At 32.7% G+C, this 18,977-nt stretch overlaps 1 protein-coding gene across 14 annotated transcripts in view; it reads right to left on the bottom strand.

Annotated features, from left to right (window-relative positions):
* The window catches only part of CASC1 (cancer susceptibility 1), a 54,381-nt gene that overhangs the window by 20,836 nt on the left and 14,568 nt on the right, over positions 1-18,977 (bottom strand). For 13 of the 14 annotated variants that reach the window (XM_025047356.1, XM_025047362.1, XM_025047358.1 and 10 more), the window contains 5 exons: positions 18,087-18,188; positions 17,134-17,271; positions 12,869-13,015; positions 10,463-10,566; positions 8,502-8,811 (listed from right to left, as the gene is read on the bottom strand). In XM_025047356.1, the coding sequence (XP_024903124.1) occupies positions 8,502-8,811; positions 10,463-10,566; positions 12,869-13,015; positions 17,134-17,271; positions 18,087-18,188 (801 nt within the window). The remainder of the gene's footprint in view (positions 1-8,501; positions 8,812-10,462; positions 10,567-12,868; positions 13,016-17,133; positions 17,272-18,086; positions 18,189-18,977) is intronic. The other variant, XM_025047354.1, reaches the window with a different exon arrangement.

An 18,977-nucleotide genomic window follows, 5' to 3' on the forward strand; every position in this document is an offset into this window, starting at 1 on the left:
TGTCTCACTCCAGGTTGCTGATATCTTCTAGAAAGGAGCTTATACCTTTGTCTGGCACCCCAATTTTTGCCACTGCCACCCAGGGGACACCTCTAGATTCCCTCACTCTGGTAGCCAGTAGGACTTATACTCACAGATCCCACAGGACGGTAACATAGAGAGAAAGAGTATTTAACTGACTACCACCCCCAGGGCACAGTGGAGAGGCAACAGACCAAAGAGTTTGCTCTTTCTGTGAAAGAGGCCTATTAGTAAATCTTCATAGCTGTGGTCTGAGGGACAGGCTTCTAATCAAATACACATCTAAGAGCTAACTGTAATCTTCCCCAGAGACATCAGAAAGTGGGTACTATCTTTGTGCTCTCCCTCTGCTGCAACCTAGAGTATACATATCTCCTGGAGGGGAGCCTGTACGCCTGTCTGGTACCCCATTATTTATGTCTGGCATTCCACTTTTTATTGTTGCTGCCCAGGAGAAGCCCCTTGATGGTGTGGCTCTGGGGGCCAGAGGGCTTGTATTCATGAATTCAATGAGATATTAGTAAAGAAAGAAACAGTTCTTAACTGCTATCACCATAGAGCTCAGCTCAGAGGGAGCAGACAGAAACATTCATCTCCTAGTCTTCCCCTGAAAGACATATATTTTCATACTTTAAAAGCTGCTACCTGAAGGTCTGGCTTCCAATCAGCCTGAATCTAGGTGCTGACTAAGATCTTCCCTTGGGGACTGACAGGTCTTGGCACACTCTCAACTACTGAGAGCCACTAAAAATAAAGTAGGATGCTTGAACAATCACAAAGAATTGAAAGACAACCAAGTGTTCAAGTGTTAGGAAATGGTTAAATGATAAATTTCATCTCCTACATGAGGCTACTCCTTCAAGAATGGAAAAAGTAATTATTAACAGGTCTGAGGGACAAATAGATATAAATGCAATAATAGTAGAAGATTTTAAAACACCACTTTCAGCAATGGATAGATCATCCAGAAAGAAACCAATGAGGACACATTGGCCTTAAACATGTTAGATGATATAAACTTAAAGAACCTATACAGAACATTCCATCCAAAAAGCAACAGAATACATATTCTTATCCAGAGCACATGGAACATTCTCCGGGATGGATCATATGTTAAGCCAAAAAACAAGTCTTAATAGATTTTTTTTTTAATGAAATCATATCAAGCATCTTCTCCAACCACAATTGTGTAAAATTAGAAATCAATTACAAGAAGAGAATTCACAAATATGTGAAGATTAAACAACATGTAACTGAATAACCAATAAGTCAAAGAAAATTTTTAAAAAATACTTTGAGACAAATGAAAATGGAAACACATCAAAACTTATGGGATGCGACAAAAACAGTTGTAGGAGGGAAGTTCACAGCAATAAATGCCTACATTGAGAAACAAGATAGATCTCAAATAAACAAACTAACTTTATACGTCAAGGAACTAGGGAAAAAACCACTAATGAAGCCTAAAATTAGTAGAAGGGAGGAAATAAAGATCAGAGCAGAAATAAATGTAATAGAGACTAAAAAGACAGTAGAAAAGAGCAATAAAACTAAGCTGTTTTTTCTTTTGAAAAGATAAACAAAATTGAAAAAGCTTTACCTAGGTTCACCAAGAACAAAAAGACAGAGAACCCAAATAAAATCAAATAATCAAAAGGAGACGTTACAACTGATAATCACAGAAATACAAAGGATCATAAGAGACTACTATGAACAATTATACACCAACAAAATTAACAACCTAGAAGAAACAGAGAAATTCTTAGAAGCAAAGAACCTATCAAAACTGAATTTTGAAGACATAAAAAATCTGTAGTCTGATTACTAGCAAGGATATTAAATCAGTATCAAAGTCCTCCCAACAAACAACAATCCAGAACAAGATGGTTTCATTTGTGAATTCTAGCAAACATTTAAGGAAAAATTAATACCAATCCTCTCAATCTCTTTCAAAAAAAAAAAAAATAGAATAGGGAGAAACACATACAAACTTAGTTTACTAAGCTGCTGTTTCCCTGATATCAAAACCAAACAAAGATATCACAAGGAAAGAAAATTACAGGCTAATATTTCCTGATAAACATAGATGCAAAATCTCTCAACAAAATATTAGCAAATCAAATTCAACAATATGTTAAAAGGATAATAAAACATGATTAAGCAGTATATACACTAGGGATGTAAGGTGGTTCAACATCCACAAATCAATAACTGCATTAACAAAATTTTTATCATATGACCATTTCGATAGATACAGAAAAAGCATTCAACAAAATTAACAATCATTTGTGATTGAAAAATAATTCTCAAAAAAGTGGGTATAGAGAGAATACGCCTCAACATAATGAAGGTCATATGTAACGAGCCCACAGCTAAATTCATACTCAATGGTGAAAAGCTGAAAGTTTTTCCTCTAAGATCAGGAACAAAACAGGATGCCCACTCCTGACACTTTTATTCAACAAAGTATTAGAAGTCTTAACAAGGGCAATTAAGCTAGAAAAAGAAATAAAAGGCATCCATACAGAAAGGAAGAAGTAAAACTGTCACCATTGGCAGATGACATGATATTATATATAGAAAATCCTACAGACTCCACCAAAAAAATGTTAGAACTTATAAACAACTTCAGTAAAGTTACAGGACACAAACTTAATACATAAAAATATGTTGTGTTTCTATATACTAACAATGAACATCAGAAAGAGAAATTAAGAAAACAATCTCATTTCCAATAACATCAAAAGAATATCAAGGAAAAAATTTAACCAAGGAGGTAAAAGACTTGTACATTGAAAACTGTAAGACATCAATGACAAAAACTGAGGAAGACACAAGTAAATGTAAATGCTCATAGACTGGAAGAATTAATATTGTTAAAATGTCCATATCAACTAAAGCATTCTATAGATTCAGTGCAATCCCTATCAAAATTCCAATGGCATTTTCCACAGAAAGAGAACAAACAATCCTAAAATTTATGTGGAACCATAAAAGACACTGAACAACCAAAGCAATCTTGAGAAAAAAGAACAAAGCTGAAGGCATTATGTTTCCTGATTTCAATCTATACTACAAAGCTATAATAATTAAAATGATATGGCACTGGCATAAAAACAGACATATAAATCGATAGAAACTGAGAGTCCAGAAATAAACCCATGCATATATGTTCAATTAATTTACAATAAAAAAGACAATTACATAAAATGGAAGAAAAATAGTGTCTTCAGTAAACAGTAGTGGGAAAACTGGACAGCCACATGCAACAGAATGAAACTGGACCGCTATCTTATACGATATACAAAAATTAACTCAAATACTAAAGATGTAAATGTAAAACCTGAAACCATCCCCTAGAAGAAAACACAGGTAGTAAATTCCTTGACAACAGTCTTAACAATGTTTTTTGGGATCTGACACCAAAAGCAAAGACAACAAAAGCAAAAATAAACAAGCAGAACTATATCAAACTAAAGAGCTTCTGCACAGCAAAGGAAATCCTCAACAAAATGAAATGGGAGAAAATATTTGCAAATATACTGAATGGGAGAAAATATCTGCAAATCAAATATCTGAAAAGGGGTTAATATCCAAAATACATAAGGAACTCATACAACTCAGCAGCAAAACAAAAAAACAATCTGATTAAAAAATGGACAGAGGATCCAAATAGACATTTTTCCAAAGAAGACATACAGATGGCCAACAGGTACATGCAATGGTGCTCAACATCACTAATCATCAGAGAAATGCAAATGAAAAGCACAATGAGACCACCTCGCACCTGTAGAACAGCTATTATAAAAAATATAAGACATAACAAGTGTTGGTGAGAATGTAGAGAAAAGGGAACCCTAATGCACTGTTAGGGGGAATGTACATTGGTGCAGCCACTTTGAAGAACAGTGGTTTCCTCAAAAAAATTAAAAATAGAACTACCATATGATCTAGCAAGTCCACTTTTGGGTATTTATTTAAAACAGAAAAAAAACATTAACTTAAAGAGATCTATACAACACCATGTTCATTGCAGCATTATTTACAATAGTCAAGACATGGGAACAAAATAAGAGTCCATCATGGATGAATGGATAAGAAAATGTGGTGTATATATATATAATGGAATATTATTCAACTATTAAAAAAAAGGAAATCTTGCCATTGTGACACTGTGGATGAACCTGGAGGGCATAGGCTAAGTAAAATAAATCAGACAAAGACATATATCAGATGATCTCATTTATATGTGAGAATAAATATGTAAATAAGTCGATAAACAAATAACCAAACCTATAAATACAAGAAACTGAGGGTTGTCAGAGGTGGCGGGGAGGGGTGGGTAAAATGGGTACAGGTGGCCAAAAGGTACAACTCTCTAGTTATAAAATAAATAAGTCTTGGGGATGTAATATACAGCATGGTCACCATAGTTAATATTATTTTGTATATTTGAAAGTTGCTAAGAGAAATCTTAAAAGTTCTCGTCACAAGAAAAAAAAAATTTGTAACTTTGTGTGGTAATGGATATTAACTTATTGTGATGACCATTTCACAGTATATACAAATACCAAATCATCATGTTGTATATCCAAAATTAATAAGTCAATTATATCTCAATATTTAAAAATTTTAAAAGTATATAAAATCTATATCATCATTTTGAATGACTACTAGTATTTGCCTGTTGAATATTTTATAATTAATTTAATCTGTGAACTATATTTGCTGTTATAAAAATACTTCAATGAACATGGTAGCACATATATTTTTATTTATAGGCATAGCTCAGAGATATTGTGGGTTGGGTTCCAGATCACTGCAATAAAGTGAGTCATAATCTTTTTGCTGCTGGAAAAGTCTTGCCTTAAGTTTGCAAAAAGCACAATATCTAAGAAGTGCAATAAAGTGGAACACAATAAAACTACATATGCCAGTACTTGGACTATTATTTCATAATAATAAATTACTAACATTAAAATTACTAATAGGTATATTTACATAGTGCCAAATTACCTTTAGAGAGATTACAAATTTACACTTCTAACAACAGTATGTGAAAATGCCTGTTCCCACTCATGCTCAGTCTGTTAAGAAATGATATACAGTTGGTTCTAATTTGATTACTTTTTGTATATTTTTTCATATTTTTATTGGCTAATAGCATTTCTTTTCTCAGCTGTCTACTCAAGTCCTTTGCCTAATTTCATATTAGGAAATCACCTTACCAATTTGTATGCATCCTTTGTATTACGATAATTAACCTTTGTTTTATGTGTTTAAATGTTTTTCTCAGTTCATTGTTTTTCAACTTCATTTACAGTCAGGTTTATTTGGCTATAGAAACGTTTGAATCCAATTACTCTCCTTTTATTTTATGGTTTTGATTTTGATGTACTGATAAACAAAAAAGACCTTCTTAATAAAGATAATAAAATAACTTCCCTATGTTCTCTTCAAATACTTTTATTGAGTTTTGATCAGTTTGTTTTTATATTTAAACCTTTAATCTGTTTTTCTTTTAGTTTGTAGAGAGAAGTATGAATAGAAATTTATTTCAAATCTTAGCCTGCTGTCCCGTGCCAGTTATTATATTAAACTCACCCTTTCCCGTCTCGATTTCTGGAACTCCTTTTCTATAGATATTGAACATCCTACGTCTTTCTACCATTTCTTTTACTTTTATTCCCCCCCATAAATTTCATCAAATTATCACTGTCCCTCTCTTTTGAGCTGCTGATTTTCTTTATAAATCCAGTGATTTTTACCCCTTGCAGGCTACTCACACTTACAAAAGGTGGCTTGCACTGTTCAGAATTAGTGGCAAGCGCAGACTCAGCTGACGATTGCTTAAGCCTGCTCTCCTTTCCTACCCAGTTTAGCATGACAAGTGGTTGTGAGCTGGGGGATTCCACACTCAAAGCAGTTACTGCTAGGTCCCACCTCCTCTCCCAGCATCTTCCTTCAGCACAAGAGATGGCTTTTCCTCCTGCGTTGGGACACTTAACCACTACTATGAGATTTTTCTGCTTCTGGGGAAACCATACACACTTCAGTATTATTCATATTATCTTTTTCAGAATGCCATGTGGGATTTGGAAGAATGACAGTTCACACATACATAAGCACAATCATCTACACACATGCCTGTTTGGTGTGTCAAATTTTTATTTTCCATCTAAAATATCAGCTATATACAGGTTTCTGGGTTCTCCTCCCCTTGAGCCTTGTTAATTTTTACATTGTTTGTACTATGTGAGGAGACAACTGGTTCCTGGAAAGAGGGGTGCTCACTAAATTAATGCTATCCTCATCTGCTATTCTCAATACCCTGATAACATAAAGTTCCTCCAGCCAAGTAACTCCGTCTGCCATTCACATAATTTTCAGTCAAGCTTACTAGACTGTGAAGGTTTCATAAAGTAAAACTATTTCTGTTGATCTTTTCTCTGGGTTTTTTATGCTACTTATTTAAGGACAGCCTCAAAATTACATAAAATATGCATTTTACCATCGAGTAGAATGTTTTTTTCCTTGGTGTACTTTTGGGGGCATAAACATTAGCATAAGCATACCTTTAGTCATTATAAGTTGAAACTGTTCAATAAAACATTAAATAATAATGGGAAAACCAGGCGTAGTTAAACACACTGGTAAGAACCATTCACTATGAGGAAAGTTTAGTTTGGAACCTCTGAGCTCACTGGCTGAGAACACAGGAAATGACTCTTTACTATAATACATGATAGACCTTGAGAAAAGTATAAAACTGCACTGTTTAGTATCATAGTAAATTCATATGACAATTTTAAATATAAAACTATTTTCAAAATTCACATATAATAAAACATCACTGCATTAGTCTGCTTTAACTGAAACACATGTGCATAAGAATTGCGTTAGCCATGTAAATTCAGTATTTCAAATTATTTTTTTAATTATTATTTCAGAATTTAAAAATAAATAAAGTAAAATTCTTGGGTAATACGTTGATGGGTTTCATAAAATAGTAATTATGACAAAGGAACTTGAGAGGAGACATTATCTAAATTTTTATCAGATCAAGACCAAACATTTTTAGATGTGCTTTTCATACAACGATTTTGATTCCTTTTTATTTGTTCTTTGTTTTTGTGAATTTTTCAATCGCAAATCTTGCCAAATTTTAAGTTAATGGGTTTTCTTTTTTTTCCTACTTCAAATTTAAATAAGTTCAGGGTCCATTTACTCATTTGTTTTCTCTCTTAGAAATCAGTATGTCGCTTCCACTCACATCTTAGCTAAAGCAAATCGCAGAGTCACACCTAACTTTAAGGAGGCATAGAGTATAATCATTCCATATGTCCAGGAAAGAGAAGAGAACTGGAAATACTGAACTCTAGTAAAGCTAGCATCCTACCTGAGAGGTTAACTAAAATTTATTTTAAAAACTATCAAATTGCTCAAAGAACAATTTTTTTTTAAGTGACAAATTTTTATTTTCCATCTAAAATATCAGCTATATACAGGTTTCTGGGTTCTCCTCCCCTTGAGCCTTGTTAATTTTTATATTGTTTGTACTAACAACCATTATGTCATATCCATAGCCTACATTGTTATATAACCTTTATGATTTTTGTTTCTGGAAGATTTCTAATGGAATTTTCAATTAAATATGTTCTTAGAATATCTAACAATTCCTATTCTAATTTGAAATTTGTATTTAATCTAATTCTTAACCCTTACATGTGTTTAAAGAAAATAAACCAATATATTTCATGTCTTAAGCACTTGTAGGAAACCATTATTTCCTCTGATACTTCCTAAAATGCAAATTGTCTATGGCCAAACAAAAAAGCTGCTTACTTCTGAGAAAGTATTACTAAAATTCTAAAGAGATAATTTGTTCTAACATAATAAGTAGCTCAAAGATCCTGGAAATAGAAAACAGAGCAGAAACCTAAAAAGGAATATTATTATTAAACTACTCAAATAATATGTTATTATATCTAAAGACGTCAAGTTTTAAGAGAGAAGTGCAAGAAAATTAATTTTAGTGTAAGAAAATTAATTTTACTTTATAAAATTTGTTCTTGCAAAACCAAAAGCTTAGGAAGTAATAGAACAATGTAACATAATCCCTCAGTTTGTAAAATGGAAAATGCGAGTTTCCATTTTAACGGCAAACTCCCTTAAGTGAGTTTGAAATAAAATAAATACACAAAATTTAAATTGCTTCAAAGCTTTTCAGGAGTGTACCTAATACAAAAATGATCGACCCCTATGCTGAACTTTAGAATGTTGAAGCAACAAGCTCAACTATCATCAGTGACTATTAATAGAAGGCAAGAAGAAAAATGCACATTCAAAATTAGGTCACTGGCAAGAAAGTGGCTTTCACACAATTTCTAGTTGTTTAGGAAAAATCTCGAGAATGCTTCAAGGGGATTTAATAATACTTATTGCATGAAGAAAAAATTTAAACATTAAATGTGTCCTACCCTTTGTACTTCAGTATCAACTTGTTCTTCAATTTTTATTTCTTCCTCATGAACTGAGATAGACTCATTTTCTCGTTGTTTATGCTCTTCTTCAAAATCTTCAGGGATTTCTGTTTCTACAACATTAACTTCACCTTCGACAAAGTGAGCTTCTGTGGAAGTGCGTTCTTGTGACAATGCTCGAACAGGGAATGGTGGCGTGACATGATCATAGTGGGTATGCAGGAGTCGTAGGGCAATGTCACTCGTTGCTAATATCCGTGGAAGTTCAAATCTAGTTTGTGTTTCAGAGAATCTGACACTTCTGTATCTGTTAATAATTTTAACAAAGAGGATGAGGCCTAAGGAAACTAGGTCTGTTGCAAATTTAAGCAGTATTTCTCTCCACTTTAATTCTGTCACAGTTTCGAATCCTGACCCTCACTACCTTTCTTTGTAGGATTTGGACCCAGTTGATAATGTTATCCTTCTCAAAACATTCTCTTTGGATCCACTCTCTTGGGATCCATCTCTGGCAGCTCCTTTTGTTTCCTTTGTACGGCCTTCTTCCTAACCATCCCTTAAATATTAATATTACTCGGCTCTCCATCCTAGGCCCTTTTTTTCTTCTCCCTCTACATACTCTCCTAAGATATGATTTCTATGGCTTCAATTATTATTTATATTATCAGAAGTTTTTAATATAAGTTCTATGTTTCCTGGGGTTAGGTAGGGAAAAAACATCCTGGATGAACTTTAAGAGGCCCCCAAATGCCTTTACATATGTGTGAGCATGTGGAATAATTTAAAGTTTATAATAATCTACAACACCCAAAAAGTTAAGCATTAGCTTATAGGTGACTATATGCTAATAGTCACTCCTAAAAATATCTGATTTCCTCAATGCCTTCAGACAGTTGCACTTTGATATTTCATAGGTACTTCAAATTCGACAAGTCCATCCTTACAAATCTCCTCATCATCAAAATAAAACAGAACTTATTCTGCCTCCACTATTTGTTTTCTTAGTAAAAGAACCACCTAATTCTCTTTTTAGACCTGGGTAATTAATACAGGGCTATTCATTTTACTTTTATTCTTTTAAAATTATATAGATTGATTCCCTTCATTCTTCTGTATATAACATTTTATGGAAAAAAAAAAGTTATATTAATACACAGTATCTGATTTAGATTTAAACCAGAGTATCTTGTAGCAAATGAAATGTGGAAAATATTTAGTTCCTTCCTTTAACTAAATATCAAAAATAAAGTCTATCTTACTCCATTGTCATATGACTCATCTTTTCAGAGCTGGGACCAGAACCTAGGCCTCCTAACTTTTATTCTGGTATTTTTTGCCTAAAACTCACTATCATATAAACTCAATTAATTTGAAATGTTTAAGATCAAGCAGCAGCCAAGTAATTATAAATTTATCATTACCACTATCATTCCTCAGAGAGCTGTTACTTTGTTGAAAATAATTGGGGAAACACCACTTAAATCTCTAAAAAAATTAATAAAGATGAAAGTATTATTTTTTGGAAAGTATTATTTTTAACAGTTCACAAAGATAATTTTTTTAAAAGTTTCAGATTACCGTGTAAAATGCACCTACCTCTTCTACGTTTTTGGAGGGGGAAGATGGTTAAGTGGGTGAAGAGAAGGGAAAGAACTGACATTTATTCAGCATGTATTGGTACTAGACAATATGCCATGACCTTACGTGCATTAATATTTAATCCTCAACCCAATCCTATTAAGTAATATAATCATCATTTTACTATTGATATACTGCAGCTCAACAAGGCTAAGTAACTTGCCTATGGCAAATGGCAGGTCTATAATTCAAACCCTATTTGGCTGACTTCTTAACATGGTTTTTTCCAAGCATGCCATGCTATTGTTCAACAGGCAACTGCCTGGTCATCATGACATGACTCTTATGTCTTTCAACTACAGTATCACCCATGGGAATACCTTGGATTCTTCTTGAGGTTTGCCCATACATATAGAGTAACATTTTCATCTTGAATGACTTTTTCCATATTTCCACTGTCCAGATCTGCTAAAGTACTAGCTTGCTGTAAGAGAAAAAGAAAACAGTAAACAAAGATTAGGGGCCTCATAAATTATACAACTTACATAAGTTATTTCATCACTTAGGTATTAGATTTCCTTCATTATACTTAATAGAGCTATTTGGGTAAAAATATGGTTCAATCAAGATGACAAAGAATTGCTTTAAAAATTCTCGAAACGATACAAACATATTTACTGAATTAAATGTGCTTCCTCTCTTCTACTCAGTGTCTCTTATGGTGTCTAAGGATTAAAGTTGCTCCTATATGACCAGGTAGCACTTATAGATTACCACGTTACCCTTTTTAATTTTAACATTATCATGACTTTTTATTTTAACTATACACATGCTTCTTTATATGTATCTGATTAAAAATGTAGATGTTACTGCAAGTTAGCCTATTTCTGAACATATCAAAGTTAGAAAACAAAATATACAGTTTATGACATCCAGATGAGTCATGTGTTTTACTAGTCCAATACTTGATAATCAACATCAAACATATAAAGATGTTTTTCAGAATTTTTAAATTAAGACTAACATAGTTTGATGCCTACTGCTCAAGAAATTAGCTCTTTTAAAGGGCTTAAATAAGTTAATACGTATTTGGCTACTATAATGTAAAAACATAAAAGTAATGGGGATTGAATTTATTGCTATTTTTTTTTAAAGTGATCCCTTGCTTTTTTTTTTTTCTGTGAAATAAACTTTTTGAAGTGTCCAAGATAGTTGCCTTGTAGAATTGTTCTACATTGTGAATTTATCTGATTATTTCCTCATGGTATTTAATTTACTCATCTGTCCCCTTATTTTATTGTACACTAGAAGTTAGGTCTAAGTAGGTTTAATTAGATTCAGATAAATCATTTTTAGCAAGAAGGCATTATAGATTTTGTGTTCTTTATATTATATCTTATCAAGAGGTATATTATGTCCCACTATTAACTATATGGATTTGATAACTTGATTAAATAGGGAGATGACTTCCCACCTCTCCCTATTGCAAAGTACATTTTTTTCCAATTAGTAAATAATCTGTGGTCTAAAACTGTGGCACTATGAAAATAATGTGCTCCTCAACAACTCAACTTTTCATCTATTTATTTAGGTGATCCTTATCAATTATTACATTAGGAATTGAAAAATGGTGATTCTTCTAACTGGCCATTCCCTTCTACATTTATCAGACAGCATTCTTCTGTAAAGAACTCTTCTCCCCCATCCACCACTCCACTTTCCTCCTTCATTTTGGGGTATCGCTAGAGATTCACGGATTTTTATTTATTCAATGTTTTAATCAATTATAGTCATTATTCTTTCTGATAAACATATTGTCCCAAATTTGACTATTGGGAGACTCTTTAAGCTAGTCCTGTCCCTTTGGATATGATTCCATTAGACTTTGAGCATTTATTTGCTTTCTAGCACAAGATAACCTCATCTTTCCACCTCATCTTTCACTTTCCCTGCCCTAGACCTGAAACTAGCCATTTACCCCAATTAGACCTGGCTCCTTTTTATGCAATAAAAATATGATTAATACTGATTTTCCAGTTCAAATATAACATTTTTTTCTAATCTTATCTTTTATATACTGTATTTTTTTCTCTTAAAATAAAAATCTTGATTAATAATTATAATACATGCTTTTTCTTACAATATAAATAATTGTAAAAATATGACTATGACCGCTAAAAATAAATTTAGTGAAATTTAAGCCTTTTTTGAAATTTTTTGTAATGAAAACACATTCTGCCAAGACTGTACCAAGACTAAGACTGTGTTCTAGAATAAAAGAAACCAAGAGACAAAGAGCCAAAAGCAATGTATGATCTTAGATTGTTCTCTGATTAAAAAAAAAAAAAACTATAGAAGATATTCATGGTATATTAGGGAAATTTTAAATATAGACTGGATAGTAGAATATATTATGGATATCATCATTAGTGCTAAGATATTTGGGGAAAATCATGACTACCAACAATTTTAACTTTATATCAACTGATTTATCTAGAGTAAATATCTAATGTATAATGATTTGCGAGTTTATTTTCATAGTGATCCTAGTAAACCTTAGCAAGTATAATTTAAAAACTAGACTTTAGCTATATTGTTTTATTTCTTTAAAAGTAAAATATTTACAGTTGTTAAATATGGGTAATTATATGTGCTAAATTATTCCACTGACTTTTTTATAACCTTTTAATTTTTGAAAAAAAAACAGTTTTTTTTTTATTATATAGCATAAAATTTTTACTGTTTTAAAAGTTAATAATAACATATAAGCAAAATATCACACTTACTCTGAGTAATATTTCTGTGGCTATGTTAAACTTAAGGTGAAGGAGCTCCTGCAGTTCCAGGATTGATCCTTGGTACTGGGTTATATTTTTATCTTGCAAATCATATGGTGGAGTTTCCAATAAAATTAATTTCAATTTCTCAATTAACTATAAAGCAAAAGTATAAAGTAAAAATATGAAGTAAAAAGTTACTAAGTAAATTAAATCTGACAGTCAAAGAAAAGTGAAAAGGAAGATACTCTTAACACTTTTCAATTGAGGAAAAAATCTTATTGTCAATGAAACATGGAATAAATATAGGGAGGAATTTTTATATTATTTAAGAGCATAGAAAAATAAAATATTTCCTCCAAAAATTCCATTATAAGAATTCTCAACCATGTGTAACAGAGCTTTCATTAACAAGTCAATAGATAAGGCACAGCTTATCATTACCTAAAACTGTGGAATAGAAATAACAATATGGTAACAATGAGGAGAAGAGGAAAATTACTAATATTTACTGAATGCCTACTATGTGCCAGGAACTGTTCTAAATGCTCTATATGTTTTAATTCCTTCAATCCTCATCTTAACTCTGTGAGGTAGATACTGTTATTTTGCCTATTTTATAGATGAGGAAATAGGAGTGTTGGTTCCAACTGCAAGGAGCTTGGAAGACGCTACTCTGTTGTCCTATCAATGAAAAGTAGAACAGATTAAAAATCAACAACTCTTCTTTGACCCATAAGCAAGGCCCCCAAGATTGTAGAGACCTACAGGTGAATACAGGGAGTCACTGCTTCTCAGAGCAGAGATCCAGGATCTGGAAGGAAAATCAAGGAAGATCTCAGAATCTGGTAGGAAAACCTAAACTGTAAATGATGAATTGCTGGAGGCCCAGTGTGGACAACTCTGAGAGTTATAAACTCCAGGAGAACAGTCATGGGAGTTTTACCTCCAGTAGCTCGACCAGGTTGCCACAATAAATATGGGAGAAAAATCTCCTCACGCTTCCAGCAGTGGAACGGGAAAAGGAACCATTTTGAAATACGCCAAAGCTCTTAAAAAGGCCTAATCTCTGGAAACTAATTAACCAGAGTCTCACCTGTTTTGTCAGAGCCTAACTCATGTGGGGGAAAGGAAATACCCAATTCCAGCTGTCTCTAGCCATCCCCTCCCACATAAAAGGGGATAAGAAAAATTAAAAACACTTGTGAAGTTCACATTTCAGGGGCACAGGCTTACTAAAAGACTGACACATAAACACAGGACTATAGAACTCTTCTCCTTCCCTCCCTCACCACCACATTACTAAAGCCCTATTTACAGTAAGTAGTTCCTTTTATTCAGTACATCATATCCACTTATCAAGAAAAAATTAAAAGGCATACCAATAGGCAAAAAACACAATTTGAAGTGACAGAGCAAGCATCAGAAACCAGACATGGCACCAAAGTTGAAATTATCAGATTGGGAATTTAAAACAACTGTGATTAATATGCTAAGGGCTCCATGGATAAAGTAGACAGCATGCAAGACCAGATGGGCAACGTAGAGAGATGGAAATCCTAAGAAAGAACTAAAAAAAAAAAAAAAAAAAAAAAAACACTGCAACAGAAATGAAGAATGCCTTTGATGGGCTTATTAGTAGACCAGACTCAGCTGAGGTAAGAATCTCTGGGCTAGAGTATGTATCAATAGAATCTTGGAAAAACAATAAGCAAAGAGAACAGGGACTGAATTAAAAAAGGACTGTGGGACAATGACAAAAGGTAGTTCCCACAAAATAAGAATATTAGAAGGAGAAAAAAGAGAGAAAGGAACAGAAGAAATATTTGAAATAATAATGACTAAGAATTTGAAATAATAATGACTAAGAATTTCTCCCAAATTAATGTCAGATAGATCCACCAAGCTCAGAGACTACTAAGCAGAACAAATGTCCTTCTAAAACTACACTTAGGCTTATCATTTTCAAAATACGGAAAATCAAAGATAAAGAAAAAAATCCTGACAGAAGGCAGAGGGAAAAAACACCTTACATTTAGAGGAACAAAGTTAAGAATTACATCAAACTGCTTAGAAACCATTGAAGCAAGAAGAGAGTGGAGAGAGATTTAAAGTGTTGGGAGAAAATGAGGCATAGCATGATCAAGGAACAACTAATAAGTGGCAGAATTTAGTTTTGAACACAGACACAGATAATATATAGAAAATTTCTACATTAGGAGAGGCAGCATAGTAGTGCAGAGTAGTGTGGACTCAAGCCAGACGCTGCACTTCAATCCTAGCCACCTCTTACTAGCAGTGTGATCCTGGACAAGTTATGTAACATCTCTGTGCCTCGATTTCTCCATTTGTAAAATGGGACTAATGATGCCTATTTAATAGGGTTATTATGAAAAGTTAGCAAGTTACTATTTCTAAAGCTTGGCATAGTAAGCATAATCTAAGATTTTATCAAATGAATTTGATCATTTGGAACCTGATTTTTACCATAGGATCACTGCTAATTCTTTCTGTTCCTCTTGTGGCTTCCTGCTTCAGTTTCTGATTGCTGATTCTTCTCTTCTGTCTCCTGTTTTGTTTTACTTTTCCTTGTCTCATCTTCCCTACTATTCATTACTTGTAATTCTGTATCCTACATTCATAACAATTCATCACTGGTGAACTCTAGTGCTACTTCCTGCTGCCTCCCTGTTAATCGCAGTACCAGATTCCTGGCCCAGCATCATGCCATGGCAGTCTCCCTAGTAGAGAGGATGTGCAGTGGCAAGAACACTGTATGACAAATCCACTGGTGTCCAAATACCTCACAGTGTACAGGAGTCTCTTTGGAGCCTTGAAAAAACAGAGTAAGGCCCATCTAAGGTCTCACAGGGGACTGTAAGCAAGTTGCAAGCTATATTTCTTCATATGTAAAATGAACCTCATAAGCTTGTTGTCCAGATTAAATTAGGCAATTCATGTTCTTAACAGAGTCTGGAGTTAGGACATCGTATAGCGACACGGAGAAATAAGCCACAGTGATAAAAAGCACAAAAATATGGTGAGGGGTTAGAATGAAAAGCAAAAGGATAATAGGACCAAGAGGAGTGAATTCCTTTCATTTCTAATATTATGTAGGTGTGCCAAAGTGTGGATTTTTTCCTATTTATCCTAACTTAGGATTTGTTGTATTTCTTGAATCTGAATGTTTGTATCTTTCCTCAATTTTGAAAAATCGTCAGCCATTACCTCTTTGAATATTGTCTTTTCCTCATTCTTCTATATCTCCTCTGGCACTCCTTTAATAAAATTTTAGTCCTTCTTGCTTCATTATATATGTGTATATACATATACATATATATACATACATACTGTTCTTTCATATTTTCCATCTCTTTATCTCTCTGTGCTGTATTCTGGTAAATTTTTCAATCTAATTTCTGACTCACTGTGATTAAGAATTCTCAGTAGAGACATTTTTGTTTTCATTAAGCTAAAGATGAACCAAACAAGTTCTTATATCTCCCTTTGCAGAGTAAGTTTTTTCCCTATTATCTACAATACCTTTTAGCAGCTCCAAGCCATATACAGGTCTCTGACCCAATTGTCACCTTGCATGTACCCTAGGCTTTGCCTCTTGATGGCCCTTTAAACAAATGCTAAGCCGCCAGGGGTTAACAGATAATTTTTGAGAAGCCACTGACTTCTACACTTGCCCACTTTTCTAGATTGTTTTATGACCTCCAAGATTTTCCCTTACTTTCTTTTGAACTAGGCAATGGACTTAAATGTCATTAAAATTTTTTTTAAGCATTTTTAAGTGCATTGTAAAGTGGTAGCTCCTCAGGCTAGCCTATCCATCCTTTTTGCAGAAATAGAATGTAAGATATTCTTATTCATCTATGTAGTTCCAGTGCCTAAAAGAGTAAGTGGCTGGCACAAGTTAACAATTAAAAAACATGTGTACTGAATCACTGAATAGTGAATAATGCCAGCTGAGGATAAAATTATTCACTTTCCCCCAGGTTACCTACATAAATGGATGCAGCTTAACTTTTTTTGGATTGAATTAGACATACGTATAGTTAAAGTTTCATTTATGTTATGTTGACCTTACGTAAGATGTCAAGAGGTTTTTAGGAGTTGAAAAAAAAGAAGATTAGCAAATATTTTTCTTCATAGCTAAGGAAGCAATACTGTTATTAATTGGCAAATATATTTATTTAATTTCTATTTTTGGAATAAATTTGTAATTTAAATAATTTAAAATTATGGAATAATACTAAAGTACTTACATATAGAACTAGTTTACTCTTTGCAATTACTTCCTCAAAAGTCTCATTTGTTTCCTCTTTCCACAAGCTAATGAAAGTATTAATTTCTTGGGCTACTGAAGGATCAGGACTCCCATCACATTGAATGTAGTGTTTCCACTGTGGAATAAATATGACCAAAGGTTCACACTGATGAAAATGCAACCAAAAATAAAAATTCTTCTTTTTTAAGTATGAATTCTCATAACCTCATTTTCCCAGTTTAAGCAAAAAACATATTATGACTCTAACTAAGTTACTTGAGTATCTCTAAAATAACCAAATTTCTCTGTCAAAATAATTTGTAAACCTCAATAATTCAAATAAATACTAATTCTATTTATTGTCAGTCTTTAATTTTTAAAATAGTATTTATGAGTTGGTTTTGTTTTGCTTTTCTCTCTTAATCATACAATTTCTATATTTACAAAAACCAACACTTGGGCTAACTTCTATTTCTCAAGTTATTGCTATTTGTCAATTGACACTGGCATTTTAGTATGAGCCTTTCCATTCATTATGTAGTCTACACAAATTCTACATTGTACTTATAAATTTTTGCTTAAAATTATACAATAATCATCTTTTGATATGTTATTCAGTTTTTTCTTTTTCTTCAGATAATCTACCTACATAATTTTTAAAGTTAAGCTGTTTTGAGCAACACAGTTTTTATATTTAAGATAATTTCCTCAGTATAGATTCTAGAAATTCAATCAGAGTCAAAGCATATAAAACTTTCCAGGATCTTATTATTGACAAATAGTTTTCTACAGAGCTATATGAATTTACTTTGCTATAAATAATTTGTCAGATTGGAGATTTTTTATAGACAAATTTAAAGTTTTTTGAGACTAAAAAGGGTATCAGAGGATAACTCCCTCTTGTGGTACAAAAGTTTTAGCTCAAAAACAAAACAAAAAAATCAGCCTTACCTGAGAAAGCAATCTATTTTCTTGTTTCAATTTCTCTGCTTCAGGAAAACACCCTTCTAAATAATAAAGTTCTTCAAGTTCTTCTTTTCGCCTTTCCAGATCCTGTTGTATGGGGATACATTGATTTATTCTATAATTTCAGCTTTAATTTTTACAAGTAGCATTAAAAATTTACTTGGCAAAGTATTTAGTTTCAGAATGAATACTAAAATTAATTTGAATGTAACTGCTATTTCTAAAAGGTTTCATCTGAAACAGTGTTTTGCAAAGTGTGATCTGCAGACTACTGGTAGATCCCCAAGACTGTTTTGGGATCTGTGAGGTCAAATCAATTTTCATAATAATACTAAGACATTATTTGCCTTTTTTGCAGTGTACACATTTGCACTTTTGGTGCAAGATGGTGTAAAACTGCTGGTGTAAATCAAGGCGCAGACTGTACTAGTGGTCCTATTCTTCAGGGGCAAGGGGTGGTGAGCAGCCAGTTTCACATAAGAATGACCTGATGAAGAAGTAAAAATTATTAATTTTATTAAATATCACCTTTAAGTATATGTATTTTTAATATTCTGTGTGATAAAATGGGAAGTATGCATAAAAGCACATTTGCTGTATATCAAAGAACAATATTGTTTTTGAGAAATAAACACTTGTACAATTATTTGAATATTTTGGCAGACATTCTCTTTCAAAAATGAATGAATTGAGCATGTCACCTCCAGGAAACAATTTAAAGTGTTTGTTGCCAATGATAAAATTCAAGCTTTCAAATAAAATTCCAAAGTTTGGAAAACCTTTATCTACCATTATGAGCTTGACAGTTTTCCAATTCTTAAAAATTTTTCTGATTTGACTGGCGATGATATTAATGCTTGTGATTTTTTTTGATAA

Source organism: Pteropus alecto, unplaced genomic scaffold (assembly GCF_000325575.1).
Source record: "Pteropus alecto unplaced genomic scaffold, ASM32557v1 scaffold103, whole genome shotgun sequence".
Taxonomy (NCBI): Eukaryota; Metazoa; Chordata; class Mammalia; order Chiroptera; family Pteropodidae; genus Pteropus; species Pteropus alecto.